At 38.9% G+C, this 22,926-nt stretch overlaps 1 protein-coding gene across 1 annotated transcript; it reads left to right on the forward strand.

Annotated features, from left to right (window-relative positions):
- Nucleotides 1-1,574: 1,574 nt before the first annotated feature.
- Nucleotides 1,575-20,294, forward strand: LOC148362587 (CD81 antigen-like). The gene is made up of 8 exons (XM_088339298.1): nt 1,575-1,737; nt 2,710-2,824; nt 15,603-15,700; nt 17,674-17,748; nt 17,823-17,936; nt 18,039-18,137; nt 19,678-19,761; nt 19,838-20,294. Exons 1-8 carry the CDS (start codon nt 1,672-1,674, stop codon nt 19,898-19,900), a joined length of 714 nt encoding a protein of 237 aa, XP_088195424.1. The 5' UTR covers nt 1,575-1,671; the 3' UTR covers nt 19,901-20,294.
- The last annotated feature ends 2,632 nt before the right edge of the window (nt 20,295-22,926 follow it).

Genomic DNA, 22,926 nt, shown 5'->3' on the forward strand with positions numbered 1-22,926 from the left:
TGTACTCACTTTGGTGACATACTGTAATACTTAAAATAAGCCAAATTGTTTCATGTGGCATGCCCTGCGACTGTCTGGCAACCAGTTCAGGGTGTCCCCTGCCCACTGCCCGAAGATAGCTGGGATGGGTTCCAGCACCCCCGCGACCCATGATGAGGATAAGCGGTGCAGATAATGGATGGATGGATGGATTTCATGTGGCAAATGGAGGAAAATCTTTCTCATTTGAAATTATTGTTTTGTGTGTTTTACCTCTATTAATCAAAAAAAGTAAATACTAATGATAAGCAAAATTATCACCAATTTTTACAAATTTCTTTAAGAATTGTGTTTCAGTAAAATTAAGAAAAATATATAAGAAAAAATATTCAAGCTGGCAAACAGCAGATTATTTTACCCATTTAAATGTTATTATCTAATTTATTCAAAATACTGCTTGGGATGATTTTCAAAATCAAGAAAAACAATATATTTACTCAAAACAACAAAATTATGACTAAATGTGCCAGTTTATTTTCAGGATTAATTGTATTTAAAATCCGCACAATTATCTGGCCATTTCATAGTATACTGCAGAAAATGAATTGTTATCTCATTGAGTGAATGTGTTGCCCATTTTAAGTACAACTGTCACGACCAGAACGGAATCAGGACCCAAATGCATAGCGTTAACCACAAGTTTATTGGTAGAAACAGGAAGGGAAGCGTCACGATCTGTGCTCGCTGGTTGCGGCAAGACAGCCACTCACGCAATCGGATCGTGATCGGAATACGGAAGCCGGGACAGAAGGCGGGACAGAAGCCGGGACAGAAGAGCAACATCGTGGTCGGGATCAAAAACAGGTCGTAAGCCAGGACGGGAGAGCAAACGTGGTCGGGATCAAAAACAGGTCGGATCCGGAGACAAAAGGGGAGATCAGGAACAGATGGGTGGAAAAACGGGTTCAAAATGGGACAGGCAGGAGTCAGGGTCAAAATGCTTGCCTTGTAACAACAGAGGTTCGCTGACGGACTGACAACAGGCGAGTGAAATGACTGGGCTTAAAAAGGACAAAGAACCAATCAGGTAGCCTGCAGCGGCTGGCGCCAAATGAGCGGGCACAGGTGATCCAAATCAGTCATCATGACAACAACTTTTGTTGTTTCTTCTTGGTTTCATGAATCATATAAGAAAATAAGAAGATGAACGATCATTTTGCCAATTTTTTGTTAATTTCAGAAAACATTAGCAAAACAACACAAAATATTAGCAAAATAACACCTGCTGGAAAAAATGTTGCATGGCATTTTCCTTTTTCACTTAAAAAAAACATCAAATGTCTTAAATTAGAAAAATCATACTTCGAATGGAGACATATTTTGTCGAAGGGGTATAAATGTTAACGTTCGGCATATTGAATGCTTTATTTTTAGCGCCCAAGTCAAACTTCTTTATTTTCTTTGCAAAGCATGCAGAGACAAAAGAGGGCACCCCATACAAGCGGGGGCCATGTTTCCCCCTTAAAGTCTTTCCCCTCCCGGTGGGCAGTTCCGTGTCTCCGTTTTCACTCTTGGTTATAAAGGAGGAGTTTGCAACATTCGGGCTCTTTATACCTCAACTGGTGGAGAGCCTGCGTGATTCCGGATCTTTGCCTGGACTCAGAAGAACCCCAAAAACCCAAAGCTGGCATCATGGCGGTGACGGGATGCACGCAATGCATTAAATATATGTTATTTTTCTTTAATTTCATTTTCTGGGTAAGTTTTTCAGATTTTTAACCTTTAGAGTTTCCTATGATGTCTGGCAGAGTTGTATGACATGTGAGGGCATCCTTTCAGTTTATGGATTAGATGCAGTGCCTTTACCGCTCTTATTTACTAAGCGGGTGAAGGCCACGCATCAGGAGAGCATCAAGTAGAGGAGGCAAAGTGCAGGAAATGTCGTTCTAACCCAAGAGTTATTTTCTGCGTGGTCAAGCGGCGGTGTGAGGTGCCTGAGGAGGAAAGAGAGGGGAGGATTTCCCACTGGGTGGGCTTCCATCTAAACATTTACTCCTTTTTCTGCATCACACTTTAACTATGTGAACCTGTTGATTGTTTATTCTGAAAGATAAACGCGCAAAAGAAGGTTATGGGTTGCTTCCAACTCAGAAAACATTCAGAAATGTTTTATCCCTACCTAGCAAACACTCGACCCTCATGAATTTCGACTCACTTTTTGGTCGCCGCTTATCTTTTTTTAGATGAACAGCATATCCTGGACACACCACACAAGAGCGTTTCCTCTGCCCGGCCTGCTTGTCATTGTGAAAAACGGCCATTTTTCATCGTCCAGTATTCGGCTTCCTGTCTCTTCGGAGAACAATGCAAACGCTGAATGTGTGAACGGCTTTGCATAAACAAGGGAATTGCTACAAATGTGTTCAATGTTGCCCTGGTGTGATCACAGCTTGTATGACCAGTACATCATTCCTTCAATGTAGTGTTAAAGACTCAAAGATTGGGTTTTTTTGTGAGGCCATGACCAGAAGGTCACCACAGTGTCAGGATGTCCTCTCATCACTTTCCTCAAAGGCCAGTGGACAGTTAACACCCCCCCTTGTAGATCAATTCCAAACCACCTTCTTGAGCTTAACTACCATGTTATAACCTTCATTCATTTTTGCTTGCTTCCACCAGAAGACTGAGAATAGTTATGACATAATAATGACTGCTCTTCTTTTTCTGCAGCTGGCTGGAGGAGTAATTTTAGGAGTGGCCCTGTGGCTCCGTCACGACAGCCAAACAAGCAACCTCCTCATTCTGCAGTTTGAAGGGCAGCAGGCACCAGGCACCTTCTATATCAGTGAGTCCAGTTATTAGGATATAACAAATAAAGTATATAAGAGATGCTATTTGTTATCAATCAGCAAAAAAATTATCAACATGTAATGGTATATTTCAGTATATTTTCGTTCTAAATTAAAGGAGAAGTCAACCCCAAAATTATATAATATAATAATTTGTTTTATGCATCTCCACAAGCCTAAACACAATATTTTGAATAATATTGATTGTGTTGGAGTTGAATAAAGCAGCCATACATATTTTTGAACATCAGCCAAAACACTGTTGTTAATATACACAAACTATTAGAGGGTTTTTAATAACAATAACGAAACAATACATTGATTATTGACAAATTTAGAAAACTATTATTCTTTAGGAACTATTCAATAAAGGGACAAGTTAGATAACAAACAAACATAAACAAATTTCAGAGATTAGTTTTTTTCTTACCCATTTAAATGTTGATAAATATTTCGCCCCAAAAAATACGCAGAGAGGAGATATGGAGAAAAGGGAACGCGCTTTATGCATTCGGGACACGTTCAAAGTTACAAACGTTCAACATTGGCTTTTATAGTGTTCTTAAATAAAGTTAAGATATCTCGTGAAGGTCGTCCGCCCCAACTTCCTCAGCATATCAGCCTGTGACCTCTTGCAACGTCATCCCATGACCTTCACCAGATGCCTACATACTTATCATTAGTTATCATCCACATTCCACAACAGCATCCAAGTCAAGTCATGATTATTTGTACAGCCCTTAATCATAAGAAGTCTCAAACAGCTGTATAGACTAAAAACTATTATTTCACCATCCCCTGATCTAAAACCTACATAAAAGCAAGGAAAAACTCAAAACCCCACAAGAGGATACAATACTTCTATACGCTAGTTCAATTCAATTGTTGATTATTAGAATTTGAAAAAACATTATTTTGTGTTGCGTACTAAGTTACGCTACATCGCTCTGAAAATATTAGTTTTTGTCCAAGGTGAAATCAAGCCTCATCTTTTTCTTCATCAACATTTTGTAATAGGCAGAAAACTAGCATCTAGTTTAGATTGCAGCTAGGATCATCTTTATCGATGCTAAAAATGAGCGTTGTCTCCTTCTACACTGAAAATGTATGTCGTTGTTTTCTGTGCTAAAAGGTAGCATAATCTATAATAACTTAACCATATCTTTGCGTAAGATGGAAAAAACGTTTCTATCTGTACTAAAGCGATGTTTTCACCAATGTAATTATGCATTTTTTTGGCTTAATGGAAAATTATTTGTAAGGCACATTTCGTGAATAAAAAATGCAACTCACAGTGCGTCATAAAAGCATTAATCTTCATACAAACATTAACCAGTATTTTTATTGGTTTTATAACACAAATTATAAACAAGATGTGTTACAACATGTCATTTATACAAGGAGAAAGGAAACATAAAAACAAAAATCCGAACATGAACCCAAAAACCTTTTGTGTGTGTTTTTTGCTACCTTTTCCCTTTTTTATTTTCTTTGTTTTTGTATGTTTTTGTCTTGCTGTTGGTCACCCCTCTCAAGGGATATGGCCAGGGTAGATAGATGGATAGATACCCTCAAAATAAGGTGAGAAGACATCAATTCATTCTTAAATTGCAAAGAGAACAGAAGAGGACGGTACAAACAACAATAAAAATGCACAAATTCCAATCTGTTCTAAAGGTCCTCTAAACCGCTTTCTTTTGATCAAATATCCTAGGTTACAAAAAGCAGATCTTCCCCAAAGGGTGTCAAAATCAAAGAATTGACCAATCATGTAAACAGTGCATGATAATCAAAATAACGTACAACCTTGGCCCCCAATGCAATCTCCTTGTGCATGTCCAATAGTAAAAAAATAACTAAATTATTTATGGAAATCGTGCAGAATCTTATCAGAAGGCTATTAAAAAGTTATTCACCAAAGAATGACGTTCTGTTATTTTATCAATACAAGATTTACTTTCTGAAAAAAAATGATTTCCCCAATCACTTCATTATTCCGGGCAGCACGGCGGCGCAGTGGTTAGCGCTTGTGCGGCACAGTTCATGTCATGGGAACCTGTTGTGGGTTCAAATCCAGCTCCAGACTCCCTGTGCGGAGTTTGTATGTTCTCCCCGTGCTTGCGTGGGTTTCCTCCGGGCACTCCGGTTTCCTCCCACGTTCCAAAAACATGCATTTCAGGTGAATTGGCCGGTCCAAATTGTCCATAGGTGTGAATGAGCGAATGAGTTGTCTGTCCCTGTGTGATGGCTGGGATGGGCTCCAGCGCCCCCGCGACCCTGATGAGGATAAGCGGTACGGCTGATGAGATGAGATGACTTCATTATTCCCTGTCTATTTTTTGTAATTTTTTGACATTTCATCAACATGCCGAAAATCCAAATTTACTTTTGCGATTGTTGAAATAGATGAGGGTTCTCTTAGCGAGTACTATTCAAGTGAATAAAAGCTAATGTTTGATCCTGGATGTGAATGTGTATGAATGAAGTGATCGTTGAGTAGAAGTCCATCTCCAAAGTGAAGCTTCAATATTTAATGGAAGGAAAGGAAACATTCGCTGGAAGAGAATGTTAAATGGAGTCTTGGCTCAAATCCTTAATAAATCGCTCTGTGAATGATTTTTTTAAATACGTTTGTCTCTTGTAGTTACGTACTCATGACTTATCTGATCTTTAGTTAAAAAAAAGGTGGATTACATACCTGTCAACCTCAAGCATTTGCTTATTAATGATTCCAAATCCCATAATTATGTTAAAATGAACCTTACTAGCACATCGGAGCACCTATTTACTCACAGTATGTCAGAATACAACACAATAGTTGAGATCTATGGCGATGTTATTATCAGTGACCAAGACGATCCTGATAAGAGCCAAAGGTCAATTTAGCATTGAGGGTCGGCAACCAGTTGCCCGGAGACACATGCGCTCCTTTTGTTGTTCCCGAGTGGCTCCCTGGCGCTTTTTCAAAAATGTTTAGATATGGAAAATGATATGAATTCTGAACAAGGATAAATATGACACGGACATTCTTAGTTTTCCAATGAATATAGATATATACAGAATAAATAGACAGTATGTGTTGCTTTTCCTTATGAGGCATATATACATTTTTTTGCGGCTCCATACATCCATTATCAGTCAGTAGGGTTGCGGGGGTGCTGGAGCCCATCCCAATTATCTTTAAGCAGTTGGCAGAGGACACCCTCAACTGGTTGAGGACAGACAATTCACTCGTTCATTCACACCTAGGGACAATTTGGGCCGCTTAACCTGACATGCATGTTTTTGGATTGTGGGAGGAAACCGGAGTGCCCGGATGTAAGCCAGGCAACCACGGGGAGAACATGCAAACCCTGCACAGGAAGGCTGGTCGCTGGATTTGAACCCATGAGCTCAGAACTGTGCGCACTAAACACTCAGCTGTGTGCCACCCTGGCTTCATACCTATGTTTTGGTTTTTTGGTCCAATATGGCTCAACGTTTTGGGTTGAGTTTTTTGTTAAATGTTTTTTTCCAGTAACAAAATTGTTATACAGCATACACAATGTGAAATGATCAAAAAGCAAATAAAATAAGGTGGGAATATATATAAGTTGACAGGCATGGGATTCAATTTCAGTTGTGGGTACAGATCCAACCTTGAATTGACTTGGTCATCTTGGAAGGGGATCACCATTTGTGAAGCCCCTTCTAAAGGTTTCTTATTTTCCTCATGCTGAGGTTTGAGTTTTTCCTTGCCCGCATGTTGGTTTAAGATCAGGGGATGGTGTGACCTCTGCAGTCTTTTAAGACATCTTGCGATTAAGGGCTATACAAATAATTCGATTTGACTTCTAAGACCTGTGTGAATCCCGTGACATTTTTTACCCCGCCTTCAGTCCGTCACTCCGAAGGTGATGCTTTAAATCTCACAGCCCAGAGTTTTTAAAAAAGAAGACAAAAACTGTCTTCCATGCTCCAGTGGTGAAGCCATATGCTGTCACCAGATGTTGCGGCCGGATTGGGGAGTGAACGGTGGGCGGGTGAGCACGCTCCCAAAATAAAGCCATCATATGTGCGTTCACCATCCCCGAATGTCGCATTGAAAATCATATCGGAATTCCAGTACCAGGAATGCATTCCTCAGGTTGCCTTTCGCTAATGGCATCCCATCCTTTATTTCACTTCATCGCCGCGAAACACGATCCAAATCAAACATTTTCCTCCTTCGGCCTTGTTGTGGCGGTGAACTGCTGTCAAGCCATTCATTTTCCATTTGGCCTGCGTCGTGTTCTCCCGTGATCGCCTCCTCGCTAAGTATAAGGAAGCCGAGCAAACTTCAGCTTTTTATAGAGGGAAGGCTCACTAGTGATTTCGTAGGGGGCCCACCCAAGCGAGATCAAGGGAATGTTTCTTTCTTTTGGCCGCCCTCAAACATACGCCCCGCATAATTCAAATAACCTAGGACATCTGCACATTAACCCTCAAATTAGAGTTTAGCATGGATGTTTTTAGCACGCTGGCACAGGAAAGCTGGTGTTTATGTAGGGCTGGAAATACATCTTGTCCAAACTCCGAGCTCTTGCCGTCGTTGCTAGCTGAAAATCTTCTCAGAGTCAATTCAGAATGGAGAGTTGAAGGACGGTAAATTACAGTATCAGTCAGGCATATATAAGATTAAAAATACTGTATTTTCCAGACTGTACAGCATACAGAAAAAAAATCACTTTTTTCAGAAATATAAAAGTGCATACATATATATATATATATATATATATATATATATATATATATATATATATAGATTTATATTATATATATTATATAAATCGGCAAGTCCCATTAGTATAGTCCCCAACCCACAAAAAAAACATTGACAAATTTAAAATACTGTTGACCTTTCAAATCAAAGGTTTTTTTTTTTTTCTCTCTCTCTCTCTCTCTCGCTCTCTCTCTTTCTCTCTCTCTCAGTCAGTTAGCTGGCAAGTTCGCTCTACTGTAACCCCCCTGCCCCCCAAAAAAGTTTCAAAACACTTTGCAGATTTTCACTTTTCACTGGTGGTTTTTAATCGCGAAAACAGAGGGATCTTTCTATAAGGGGAAATACAGTGGCTACAATTGGAAATGCATAGTCACAATTAAATGGTAATGCATACGGTAACTGTTCTGCCTTTGAGAAACATAGAGTGGTGTTTGAGTGCTTTCTTGTGGTTACCATGTTAATTGTTGCTTAGAGGAAACAAAAGAGAACAAACTAATCTATTGCACCCTGGTCATCCTGGAAGGGGGATTACCACTTGTGAACCCCCTTTTCAAGGTTTCTTATTTTCCTCATGCTGATGTTTTTGAGTTTTTCCTTGCCAACATGTTGGTTTAAGATCAGGGGATGGTGTATTTGTAACCTGGGAAGTCCTTTGAGACATTTTGTGATTATTTCGAGGGTGTGCCTTTTAATCAGGTGCGTTTTATAGTTTGTAAAATATGGTATTTTAAATGGTTGTATTTCTTCAATGTTAAAGGGACCGTGGGTATTACTTGACCACTAGCCGTCTCTGTATTGTATCGTGCAACCAAAAACAAGAGCTGCAAAGCACAACGAAGAATACAAACTACAAAGACTCAAAGTGACCAAACTACACCATTGTTTCCCTTTTTTTTGCAAAGTCTTTCACAATTTTTTTTTTGTGGGCACCTGTAGCAGGAAGATGGTCAATAATCATGACAGACCCCTCTTGGTGAGGCTCAATCGTGTAGAATAAATTCAAATTTCTCAACCTAAGAGTAGTTTGAAAATTGCACATTTATATGATAGTTTGTGTTGACTGGTATTGAGCAGATTTGATTTTAAATGGCTTTCATGTCCCCGAGACAGATGAAAACAAATATCAATCAGAATATTCTATTTACACTTGAGAAAAAAAAACGTGTTTTTTGTTTGAAACGAAAGGTGAAGCACCCAGCCACTTAAGTAGGTGATATAAGCCACACTGTCTTGTTTAACGCCTGATGTGCCTTTATTACTTCCAATATATCTTACACTAGCAGTGTACTAAACCAAGCAAACACTAAATAGTCAAAATGATTTGGAGAAACTCCACAACTGAAATAAAATGTTATTAGGCTGTGTGACGTTGATCGTGGAAATCGCTACGATTGATTTTTTTAGGTCAGGCTCAGGTGGCATCCAGTTGCTAGGTAGGGTTCATAGGGCTCAGTTGTAAAAGTGCTAAAGGCCAATGCAAAAATTAAAAATGACAAACTGAGGTCTGGCACATATGTCGCTTTGTCAGCCTCCAGACACGGATCACAAACACCATCTGCCATTTTTAACTGTGTTCTATAGAGGACAACGCAAGGGCACTAAAGAGAGCTTGATGTAATTTACATTTTTATCAGTTTCAGACAAATGTTACAGCACATCACGTCAGAAAAATGCTGAAATTCTACTCCATGATCATAACCTTTAACTTTTGGTTGAACACAGTCACAAGATGTCAATGATTTGTATTTTTTATTATTTATTAATTTGTAAACATTATTCTGTTGTTTAAGTAGTAATTGAATTAAGAAGGGGGAAAACAGTAAGTTTAATGTCCCAAAACACGGTAGAACCTTATAAAAATGGTCCTTATTATATTTTAGTTCAGTCAAAAGCTTGGGCTTTAACATTTTGATGACAGCTATCACTCAGAGGTAAAGTTTTCAATTTATCATCGAATAGTGGGGCGAGCCCCCCTGGGGGTTGCGAGGCTCCGCCAAGGGGGATGCGTGGTCGTCTGACTTCGGCAAACTTGTTTTTTTTACTTTCCCAGAATAAAGTGCAATTGCACCTACACTACACTAGGGCGCAGTGGCTTTCTCATTGGCAGAGTGTTTACGTTTAGCCTCCATGCACAGAACAGAGAATAAGCATCAAGTATGAAGTGTGGACGCAAAGTGTAGCAGACCCCTCAAGTGACCCAATGAAAAAAAAATTTAACACAGGCGAAGAGAGACGGGTTAAAGAGACAGAACAAAAGCAGGGAAGTTTAACGAAGCGTACATAGCACTTCACTGCCACCATGGAGGGAGATGACCATAGACCAGTGTGCTTGCTCTGTTTAAAATGTTAGGAGCGGTAAGCACAAAGCCAAATAAATGAAGCGGTCACTTAAAGACATCACAACCCAATGACCCTGATAAGATGCTTGAGGTTTTTGTTGTTTGAAAATGTTAGATTTGGTATTTTAGAAGCACAAACAAAGTTGGTATAAAACTTAAACTCAAAAGTTAAACCAACTTTAAAAGCTTTAACTCTGGTCAAATCTTTACAGCTATAACTCTGTTAAATCTTTAACCCAAGATGTAAAGCCTATTACTGGGTTAATCGTTGAAAGTCGGATAAATAGACTCTGTCAACAAAAAAAAATATTTTACTCGAAAATCACAATGACTGGTGAGCTATTTTTAGAACAGGTCCATGGGCAGCACAGCTGTCCTTAGGGAGCACCACGCAGGAGACCCCTGACCTGGAGTCTAAGATTTAAAGCTATGAATCAGAGTCAAGTCAAGTCAAGTCATGTTTGTTTGTATAGCCCTTAATCACAAAGAGTCTCAAAGGGCTGCACAGATCAAAGACTATTGCAAACTATTAAACAGAGTCAAATCAATATCCCAAGAGGTATAGAAGCTTCAAAGCTTTAACTTAAGGGTCAAAGCAGATTTGAAGCTTTAACTTGAGAGTAAAATTACCCTCGAAGCATTAGAGTGAAAGATTTAAGATCTAATTCAGAGTTCAATCTTTAACACAAGAGTTACAGTAGCTTTAAAGCTTTACTTCGATAGTCAAAGCAGCTTTAAGTTTTACCTCCACAGGTAAAGTAGCTCTAAAGCTTAAAATCAAAAGTTAAAATACAGTTGAGGCTTTAACTTTAGAGTCAAAGCATTAAAGCGCTAACTCAGAGTTAAATCTTTAACCCAAGACATACGGTAGGTAAAGAGTCGAAGCAGCTTTCAAGCTTTACTTCCAGAGGTAAAGCTGCTTTAAAGCTTTAAAGCTTTAACCTGATTGTCAATACAGCTTTAAGTTTTACCTCCACAGGTAAAGTAGCTTTAAAGCTTAAAATCCAGACACAGACAGTTGAGGCTTTAACTCTAGAGTCAAAACATTAAATCGCTAACTCAGAGTTAAATCTTTAACCCAAGACATACAGTAGCTTTAAAGCTTTAGCTGAAGAGCCAAAGCAGCTTTTAAGCTTTACTTCGAGAAGTAAAGTAGTTTTAAAGCTTTAACTGTTTTGTCACTTTTTCAAAGCTTTAACTTTGGCAGCGCTCCAGTTGTTAACGTCCTAGACGCATCATTTTTGCTGGGGACGCATCGTGTCAAATCAACGTGCGTCCCCGGGACGCGCCTTTTTTGACACAAAATTGCCATTATTACCCAATTACTTTTTTTAACAAAGATTTACCGCACTCCGAACTTTTCGTCAGACAGATCAGCCATTGTTGTTTTGGTCACGCGGTTCGAGTTTTCGTCTACACGCCGATCTCGGCAAACGAGATCTCGTTGCTTCGAGATTACGTAATTGTTGTGCTGGTTGTTTTTCAAGTGAAGGTGAAGGTTAAGTATGCCTCCAAAGACACAGTATTAGGTGAAAATCAACACAAAATTGGTCATTTCTTCGGCGTCAGTAATAAGTCGAAACAAAATGCAGAAAGGGATAACAACGGCAATAATTCCGGCACGAAAAAACGGCGGAGAAATTCTTCGGAAGATCGCGGAGGCAAGCAAAACACGTGTGTTGAAGCGAACGATTCGACGAAAGAAAATAAACAAAAGAATACTAGCAAGAAAAGACTTTTCTGCCAAAATGGACTAAATTATATTCCTGGTGACGCTATGAGGAGGAGGATAATGGATTGGACCTTGAGAAGGCATTACAACTGTGATGGGACAGCAAACCACGATGAACTGAAAAATCTGAAGTGATAACTGCCAATTACCAATTAACTGATGATTAAAACTGCATGAATATATAGACTAATATTTCAGTAATATTACTTTGTATAATGTACAATATTGTGAACTGAAAAATCTGAAGTGATAACTGCTTTATATTACCAATAAACTGTGATGATTAAAAGTGAATGAATATATAGATTTATATTATATATTTGTCGCCGATTTACAATTTCAACCCCGATAACACTAAATTTTGGGGACCCATAGATCTTTTAGCATGCGAGTCCCCGGGACCCATCACTTTTCTGAGGTAAAATGGACACTAGTAAAGACATAAATTATATCAAAATAAAAAAAAAGAAATATTATGTAAAAAAATGATATACAATATAAGGGATTGTAGTACCGCCTGCGGCACGGCAGCTGGGTGGTTAGCAGCCCCCCGGCGCAGAGGACCAGGGTTCAGTTCCAGCTACCACAGCCTCCCTGTGCGTAGTTTGCATGTTCTCCCCGTGCTTGAGTGGATTTCCTCTAGAGTCTCTGGTTTGCTCACACACTCCAAAAAGGCAGGTTACTTGGCAGGTCCAAATTGTACATAGATCTGAATGAGCGAGTGGGTTGTATGTCTCTGTGTGCCTAGCCACTGGCTGGCAACCAGTTCAGGGTGTCCCCTGGCCTTTGGCCGAAGATAGCTGGGATGGGCTCCAGCACCCCCGCGACCCTACTGAGGATAAGCCACCCAAGTAACAGATGGATGGATGTAGCACCTTTAAAAACATGTGCTCAGCCACAGGGTTGGGGAGGGTTACTTTAACTTGATTACTTTCAATTACTTTTGGATTACTCCAATACCAAATATGCTAATAAAAGACAAAAGAAACTAAATATGAATAAAATTATGACTCACAACACGTGGTAAGCTTTCTCTCCTGGCTTGGATCTCTTTGATCTCCGGCAAAACTAACATAAAATGCGACAGAAACCAAATGAAAATAAATCCAAACAGCTTGCCAACATCATTTTCGCCGTTCCATGTATTCCGTTACTCCCCAAGCCTGCACAAATTGTAGTAATTTTATTCATATTTAGTTTCTTTTGTCTTTTATTAGCATATTTGGTATTGGAGTAATCCAAAAGTAATTGAAAGTAATCAAGTTAAAGTAACCCTACCCAACCCTGCTCAGCCACTTTTACTTGCGTGTCTAACTTTAAGAAAGGTTCGTGTACAGTATGACTCCTTTGTAATGATTGATTCTTATCACAGAACATTAAGCAATCTTTAGGACAGCATGGCTTGACTTTGCAGGCCTTTTTTTAAAATTTGTAAACAGTGTATGTGAGGAGAAGAAAGACGTCCAAGTGAGGCTTTTAGTGGTTGTTCAATGCCCTACCTCCCCCTCCGCCTTCCCTACGGAGATTACACAGAGAGACAAGAAATAAATGAAGTTCGCCGGTGCCGTCTCAATGGCCTTCAAACCTCAAAGGGTGTTGTCATAGTAATGGAAGGCAGTGGAAATAATGGCTGCTTTTGCCACATTGCTGGGTTACCAAGCTTGGTAGCTGAGCTCTCTCTCTCTCACACACACACAGTGTCCTAAAAGAGAAGTGTTGTAGTATGAAGGCTGACTGAAAAAAAATGACATTTTGCAAAGTCCGCAGAGGCTCGGAAACTGTCAGTCTGGTTTCTCGGCGGCTGTCGGCCTGCATTTGTTGTTTTCCGAGGAGGATTTGATTTTTCAGGTGATGTCTCATGAGAGAGGGACAAAAAAGAAAGGGCTTGGAATTGCTGAGTTTATGTATTTTGACAAAATGTTGAAAACATCTGACAGCAATCTCTATTTTGTAGTTTTGTATTTTATTAGTTGTTTTTTCAACAAAAAAAAAATCACATCTTTATTTGAGATATCTATTGATATGATTTTTTTTTTATTTCGAGTCTTAGTCCTGTATCTTACACCAGTGTCTGAAATAACGTTTGCCCGGACGCCGGGGCGTGCATCTTTTACATTCAGCGTACAACTTAAAAAAGGTATCCGCCCGGGTAGCCAACAACTTTTTCAAGGAAAAAAACCCATATCATTTTCCAAAGTAGACGCAAAGAGAACAAGAAAAATGGATAAGTGGTTAGGAATCAAACCTCAGCCCCAGAAGAAAGATTCAAAAGAAGCTAACAAAATTGATGACGCTACAAAACGTAAACGTACATTAAGAGCATCGTGGAAAGAGGAATTCACGTGGCTTGTAGCAGACGACGCAACGCAAATATTGCATGAATGAAGATGAGTAAATACAGGTACATACTGATGGCAGATGGAAAACAGCGATGTCATATACATGCAATGAATGTTATAAGTAGATTTATAATAAACTTAATTTTAAAGTGTTGCTCTGTTATATATTCTGACTATCAATCCTTAATACTTGGCAACAATGTTTTTTTTGCGATTAGTCGACTTGTGTTTCAAGTTGTGAAAAGTTGCCTGCCCTGGTGTCCGGTAACTTTTTGTCATGAATTTCAGACACTACTTATACCGATGTCCCAAAAACAAGAGAGAGAAAAAACATCCATGGTTTTATCTGATTCGATACATTTAGTAATATTTTTACCATAATAATTATTGCCAGTGTCCAACCGATTGATCGGCTTCCAATTATTGCCCTTAAAACATCAGCAATAAAACAATCGGCCCTATTGTTTTTCCCCGTTAAAATATTGTAAACAGAGAAAAAGAAGTTACAGACACTGAGAAAGGACCCTGAACAAAATATTTTGCTAGCCCAGCATTACCAATCTAGGTAAGATACGTGATTTGAGGGGCTTGGTGCATTTTTCGGCACATTAACACCAACAACGAACCCCCCCAAAAATTTGTTTCCAAAAATCCACTTCATTCACAAAAACCTTAGCTTCGCATTGTGTAAAAATGAGCTTTTTAGTTCTTTTCCCCGCTTTACCCATCTTCGCGTTTGTTTCTTTGAGTATTCATCAAGGGCGTTCCCCCTGGCCTTTTATAGGCATAAGGGGGTGGTTCCCTCACATGCGCCAACTTCAAAGTTGATTTTGATTTATTAGGAGAAACAGTCTTATGAATCGGAAAGTTGTTGTTCGCTTTCACTCCCTGTGTTTTCTCCGTATGCCACCTTTAGTGATCTTTACTGCGCGTTTTTGTTTTAATGAGGCCTCAAGTCAGCTAAAATTCGGGTAATCTGATCAAACTTTCTTGTCCTACTCAAAATCCTCCTTGCAGCATTTTGCATGAGCTGCAAACTTTTGATGCTAGACATCGGGAGACCAGAGAGTAGTACATTACAGTATTTAAGACGGGAATCTACAAACGCTTGATTTAGAATCTCCGCATCAGAGCAAGTCAAATCTGGGAAAAAAAGCAATTTTTGTCATATGAATTAATGAATCATGAAGGCATTGTTAAGATATTATGGAACACTACATGTATGTTTGTATTCAAGTGTTTGTCTTGTTTGACGATAATCGCAATAGAGCTAAGGAAGACGGTACTAATGTGGCCCGCGTGGGATGTTAATGGTGTGAGGTGAGAGGTCATGGGGGTTTATTATCCCCGAGGGGCCGAGTTTGTGTGCAAGGCACTTCCCGGCCTGAGGCTCCTCCCCTTCTTCCCACACATCATCTGAGAGCTGTTTATCTCCAGGATGTCAATAATGTCGTGTCACCCTGCAGGGAACATCCAGGAAGTCCATTATCAAAGAGCACGTGGATCAATCAACAGGGAAAATCACTGTGTCGTATGCCGCCCCCTGGTGGTGGTACTCAATATTTGATGCTTGTATTTTGTTTTTCACGTCAAGTCTTTGTGTGTGTTTTTGATGTTTTGCAGGCGTGTACATACTGATAGCTGTAGGGGCGGTGATGATGCTGGTGGGCTTCCTCGGCTGTTACGGCGCCATTCAGGAATCGCAGTGCCTTTTGGGAACGGTGAGAGGTTCCACTTATTGGAGAAAAGTTTGGGGGCACACTCAGGCAACACTTTTTTTTAATCCAGCTGGGTTTTTAAATCAATTCTAAACAAAAGGTATTAAACTATGATCTAATTTATGAATATAGCACAGGGGTGTCAAACTCATTTTCACAGAGGGCGACATAAATGTAATGGCCGTTCTTGCAGGGAGGGTGCCTTTTTTCGCTCGTCAGTTTTTTTGTTATTGTAGCGTGTAAATAGGGAGAGTAAGAAAAGTTCTGTTTCAAATACAGTCCAAACCCCAACCCAAACCCCAAAAAGATGAAAAAAGAGACATACAGCAGAACAGCGCATCAAAGAAATGCTCGCAACTTGTAACTAAATATAAATAATTGTTATGTAAAACAAATGTTACTACTCCTTCATGTACAATGTATTTTTGATTCATTTCACAATTGCATTTAAACAATGTCACTACACATATATGTCATAAATTAAGTATGGGGAATTTACAAAATCTTTTTGGACATATTTTTTACAAATAGTAAGCTTTCTTGGGCAGCACAGAGGCGCAGTTCTGAGGTCATGAGATCTGTGTGGAGTTTGCATGTTCTCCCCGTGCTTGCGTGGGTTTCCTCCGGGCACTCCGGTTTCCTCCCACATTCCCCAAAACATGCATGTCAGGTTAATTGGCCAGTACAAATTGTCTCTAGGTGTGAATGAGTGAGTTGTCTGTCCCTGTGTGCCCTGCGATTGGCTGGCAACCAGTTCGGGGTGTCCCCTGCCCACTGCCCGAAGGATAAGCGGTGCAGGAAATGGTTGGATGGATGGATCGAGTAAGCTTTCTTACCCATAGAAACCCAGCAACCAAAATTTCTCCTTTCAATGTAATGTTTAATCCAATTTTCTTATTTTTTTATTTATTCATTTTTTATTGATGTACTTAATTGGAGTATTTTTTTCAAATAAGTACCCCAATCAGCAGAATACTTGTTCGGGTTGGGTATTTTAAAAACAATATTAAAATGAATTATATTAAAAAACATTTGAAAAATGTGACGAAAAATAATCATATTGAAATATATTTTCACTGCAAAATATCCAGTTATTTAGATTTATTTATTCTTTCAACTAAGAACCCCCATAAGGAAACTTTTTTATGTACTTGGGCATTTCAAAAATAATAATATTAATAATATAATAATAATAATAATATTTTTAAAATTGTCTGATTCATTTGGAAATTTAAAAAAAAAGATTCAACAAAAATAATTGAACTATTAATGTATTTTGCTGCAACATGTCTAGTTAAAAACACAGAAGAAAAATTTGTTAAAATTTGTGAATAAATTAAATTAAATGTTTAAAAAAGTGATAAATGAACTAAAAAAAGTATAACTAACAAATAATAATAATAAATAATATATCAATATTTAAAATGTTAATAAAAATAAGAATACGTAAATGAAATTAACGTAAATACATCCAAGTAACATGTTTTATCATTGTGCTCATTTTGAATACAAAATTATGCTTACAGTGTAAAAATATCACCAATTCAAGTTTTTCCAAGGGTCTCAGTAAAGATCTGTTGTTAAAACCTTCCAGATATCACTTGACTGGTATTTCTATTTTCCTAAGATAAATAAATCAATATATAATACTTTCAATTTATATTCATATACAAGTTTTTCAAATTAAAATATATACCCTCCTTGAGAAACATCCGTGTAATAAATACTATTCAAATAATGATGTAATATTCGTAAAATTGTATTTTTTGTTACCCTTTCCTTGGGCAAGACACTGAATCCCTAATGCCGCATAGAAGCAGGTAGTTGCCTTGCATGGCTGACGCCGCTATAGGTGTGTAAGTGTGTGTGAATGGGTGAGTGTGAAGCAAATTGTAAGGCACTTCGGGAGGTCTTCATTGACTAGAAAAGCCCTATGTAATTGCAAATCATTTACTTTACATTTCCATTTCCTGCAGTTCTTTTTCTTTTTGGTCATCCTCTTTGCCTGTGAAGTGGCTGCAGCCATCTGGGGCTTCATGAACAGAGACACGGTGAGGAACCCTCCTCGACAAGTTCGCAAAAACTGCTCTTGTGATGGCTAACGTTAACAAGCTTCCATCTTCAGATCTCCAAAGAACTGATCAACTTCTACGACTCGGCATACATCAAGGCTGTGGATGTGTCGGGCTCCCCCAGTAAAGACGCTGCCATCAAAGTCATGGATGTTTTTCATACCACCGTAAGTGCAACGGATCAATTTTGTACTAAATTGAATTGTGAGCAGATTAGACTGCATTTGGATAATGAAGTGTGTGATTTGGGTTTCTTGCCTTGGCTGCAGCTCGACTGTTGCGGTAAAGGAGACGACACGGCGCTCTTCAAACAAGTTGCTGGCACTTTATGTCCCAGAAAGTCTCCAGAGGATTTTCTGAGGTCTCAGGTAGGAAAGGTTTATCTACGCATGTTGCATTTTCTATGTATTGCAAGAGTGGCAAGTACTCCCAATATTTAGGCCAAAGCTCGGTAAAGAAATGCAGATTATTGCACTGATTATCAGTATGCGTGTATTATTGAAGGATTGGCTTTCCTTCTATTTAAGCTCAGTGCTCTCACTCTCCCTTTGACGGTCCGTCAACGAACCTCTGTCCCGCAAGACGTGGGTTTTTACTCGGTCCTGTTTCCTGTTGGTATTTCCTGTTTGGTATTGTTCCTGTTTATTTTGTCCTGTTTAATATCGGTTTCGAGTTTCGTTCCTGTCTAGTTTGTCCTGTTTAATTTCAATATCCTGTTTTGATATAAATCCTGTCAGTCCTGTCCGGTATCGACCCCATCTGTCCAATATCTGCTCGGGCAATTAGTATCAATCTCGTCGGCCTCTGGCTTCCTGTTAGTCCACTCCAAACTGCTGCCTAACGTGCGTGACCACCCCTTTTCCCGTAAAATAAAAGGCTTGTGTGAGAAACGTCACGCATTTGGGTCCTGATCCTGTTCCAGTTCCTAAAAAGAAGCAGTCTGGGTCAACTGCAGTGAAATCTTGCTAAAACAACAAAACTATACTGAATATCGTTTTTGTCATGCTCTATTGCCATTTTATTTTATTACTACGTACTTTACTGAATTGTGGGTTGGAAAATATTCATTTATCCATTATCCCTGATCGCATATCACTGCGAGCGGAGGCCGGATGAGCGCACTTTTATTTGGTCTGGTGGCTCTTGCTTTGCCATTATCGCATCCTACTTAAACTGAACTGCACTCATGCGGGCCACAACCCATTATCCCCATTTCCATATTGCTGCAAGTAGAGATTTACCAAGCGTTGGATTTTTCACCCACTAATAGGAAATGTGAGTTTGGATTAGATCGTCATGAGTTTGTTCTACCATACTGAAGTCACTTTTGTCCCGTTTTCACATTATTGCACATTTGACGCTCTAACTCATGGTGCACTCTATTAAACGTCCACAAGACACACACAGAGTACAGTGCTTGATGCGACACAGATTTACATACAATCCACGAACACTTCCCCATTTGTTTTCCCTCTAGCAAAACTTCAATCTTTAACCCATGGTCCACAACACACACACAGGACGTACTGCCAGGATAAGGCGAAGATTTGAATACAATCCACCACTTCACCATTTGTTCTCCCTGTGTTCACCCTTTAATGAACACTTCACCCATTAACTCATGGTGACCTCTACTGAACATCCAAACACAGGGCGAATCGCACGATGGCGCAAGTTTTGAGGAATATGTAATATTTAAATGTGTGCTTTACAGTCGCGAAAACACAGTCTATTCAATTTTTTATTCCTCTTCCGTCCATCGCTTTAGGCTTACTAGAATAATTAACTGGTATCACTTTATGTTATTGCACACTGGCATATTTATAGATTATGGAATTTCCTCTTGGGTATTTCAAACTACAAAGCAGTAAAGGGTGAATTCATCAACTGCGTGCCACTTCCAAACAGAGCTGCCACGACAAACTGATCGAGCTCTTCTCCGAGAAGCTTTATCTGATCGGCCTGGCTGCGCTGGTGGTGGCCGTCATCATGGTGAGTCGGGCGCCCCCCTCTCCAAATGCCAACGCAAAAATAACATGAGTCAAACAAATTCCGTGTTCCTTTTCAGATCTTCGAGATGATCTTCACCATGGTACTGTGCTGCGGGATCCATAACGCCCCGGCGTACTGAGCCCACACAGGAATGAGCGCCGTGACCTTTACTTTTGGTTTTTATGCCGTAGCACCTTTTTCCTAGAACACAGCATGTTGTGTTTTTCATGATATACTAAAAAAACTGCAATCGGGATTTTTTATTTTATTTATCACATGGCATAACTATAACTTCCTCTATCAATTCAGTGTATATACAATATGCTGTAGAATAGTTTGCTCCAAATGTTGTTTTTATGGATGTATAAATTGTACATATGCACATCTTATGTTGAAAAAGACACGTTTGGTCACGGTGTCTCTGTTGTGTGAAACAAGTGAAGGTTCAACACTCACGCAGCTTTGTTATCTTATCGCTTTGGAGTTAGTGTGTTTGCAGTCAACTCTGTTTAATAAATCATCTCTTTGCTGGATCCTTTGTGCAGATTTTTTTTCTCCAATTAATATGACACATTTTGAAAATGCGCCATTGGATTTAGTTAAATTGGAAAATATTAAAATCCAATTTGAAAAAATAAAATGTTCTGTGACCATTTCTTTTTACAACATTGTTTTTTTCTAATGTATATTTTGTCTTTTTGTATTGAATTATTATTTTGTATTGATCTTTTTTCCCCCTTTTTTCACAATTTATTTTCAGCCTTAACAGGGAGACAACTTTGTGCAATTTTTGTTTTTCAGATTTTTGGGGTGTCCATTTCTCTGTTATTGCTTCTGTTGTTTCTGCATATTTAATTCGTGTTCATAAATATATTTTTTTCATTTGTTCAGAAAAATAAGTTTTTCAGAATTTTTAAAACGTATTTATTTTTGTTTTTTTGTTATACTTTACCTTTAGTTCAAAAGTCACTACATAGACTGTTTGAAAGCATTTCAAATGCATCATTTTGTATCCTTGGAGCATGCAATATCGATTTAATGGATCTTGCGCTATTATTGCTATATTGAATAAATCAGAATAGGTTTCCTTCCAAACAGATATTAGGGGGTCTGATAATGTCCCATAAATAATAACAAACACCAACTATATGTGAGTCAAATATCTCCCAGTTACTTAAACCCATGTTTGTTTACGAGCTCTTAAAATAATAATTGTGTAGTCAAGGCATGTTTATTTGTGACGCCCTTAATCACAAGGAGTCTCAAAGGGCTGCACAGACCACAGTTTAATGCAAACTACAGACGGTTAGTAGACCATCACCTGATCAAAAACTTACATGAGGGCAAGGAAAAACTCAAAAACTTCAACACCAGGTAAATGAAGAAACCTTTAGAAGAAACCGCACATGAGGTAATCCCCCTTCCAGGATAACCAGGCTGCAACAAATGTTGCAATAACAATGTACAGATATAATTTGTAAGCAGGGTTGGGTAGGGTTACTTTAACTGGATTACTTTCAATTACTTTTGGATTACTCCAATACCAAATATGCTAATAAAAGACAAAAGAAACTAAATAAAATTATGACTCACAACACGTGTTAAGCTTTCTCTTCTGGCTTTGATCTCTTTGATCTCCGGCAAAACTATCATAAAATGCGACAGAAACAAAATGAAAATAAATCCAAACAGCTTGCCAACATCATTTTTGCCGTTCCATGTATTCCGTTACTCCCCAAGCCTGCACAAAATCTAGTCATTTTATTCATATTTAGTTTCTTTTGTCTTTTATTAGCATATTTGGTATTGGAGTAATCCAAAAGTAATTGAAAGTAATCAAGTTAAAGTAACCTTACCCAACCCTGTTTAAAAGCTATAGAATAGAAGTATGTTGTAGGCCTGGATTTAAACAGTTCCACTGAGGTTTCTTATTGAATCTCTGTCAAAAAATATGCTTGAGGAAATCGACGTGAAAACAATTGAAAAGCAACTATGTTTGGGTTGATTTGGCTGCAGTGCTTCCCTACATGACCACTAGATGGTGGCAAAATCAACATCTCTTCTCTATACAATTCCACTTAACCGTTCACCCCCACAACATCAAGAACCTGCCTGACTAGTATTTCTGGCACACACACACCCAGTGCAGGTTTATCGAGTTTACAAACTCGGATCCTGCATGTTAGGATCCCTGCAAAAACTCATAGCAGTCAAACCATGTTTTGCACTTCAATATGTATTTTTATCCGAATGAGGATAAGGCTTCACTACATAGAGACTGTCGGATCACAAAAGAATTCCCTAAAGCTGTTAGAATTTGCATTTTTAAACAAGAGCAATGGTGTGATGCTCCTGTGGCACGGTGCAGCTATTATCTGCAACCAACCGTAAAACAGAACGCAAACAATGACTCAGTAAAGTAGACCACTAAACATAAACATGTTTGACCAGCATTCGATTCCTATTAGATGGTTTGAACGCACAATTAACTCATGTTTTTGAGTCCCGTTAGGGCAGGGATCGGGAACCTATGGCTCGCGAGCAATATATGGCTCTTTCTATGAGTACCTGTGGCTCAGAAACAAATTTGATTGCATGCAAATTTTCTCCATCTCGTTCAAAGTTTGAGCCATAAATCCTGTTCAGATACACGCAAAGCCAATCCAAGGCTGGATCACAATGCAGTACTTCGCAAAATATATAGGGCACATTTTTCACTACAATTAACAGTCAAGGTGTCACACAAAAAACAAAACAAAAAAAAAACCCGTTTTGGCTGTATAACGCTAAAGAATCCTTTATATAAAAGCTCCCTATATAATCCGTGTTCAGTGTTCAGATACCTTATGATGAAATCCACAGAACAAACTGTAAATACGCCAAAACACCGGAAGAGAATTTAAAGTTATTTGATTGGGTGAGTGGGAGGGATGGGTGGAGCTATGCAAAAAGTGCAAGCACTCCCTCCCATCTCTCGCCCTATGCCGTCTGCGCCAAAGGTAAGCACTTCAGGCTCCCTGTTTGCAGAATGTTGTGACGTTTTTACAAAATAACTGCTTGCATCTGGTTTTGAAACCGATATGTATGAAAAAAAGGGTCAAAATGAGTTTAACCGATCATGAGCAAGAACAAGTTTAAAGTGGTATGTTTGTTGATTTCGAGACA

Source organism: Urocampus carinirostris, chromosome 7 (assembly GCF_059441175.1).
Source record: "Urocampus carinirostris isolate Australia breed hairy pipefish chromosome 7, RoL_Ucar_1.0, whole genome shotgun sequence".
In the NCBI taxonomy this organism is placed as follows: Eukaryota; Metazoa; Chordata; class Actinopteri; order Syngnathiformes; family Syngnathidae; genus Urocampus; species Urocampus carinirostris.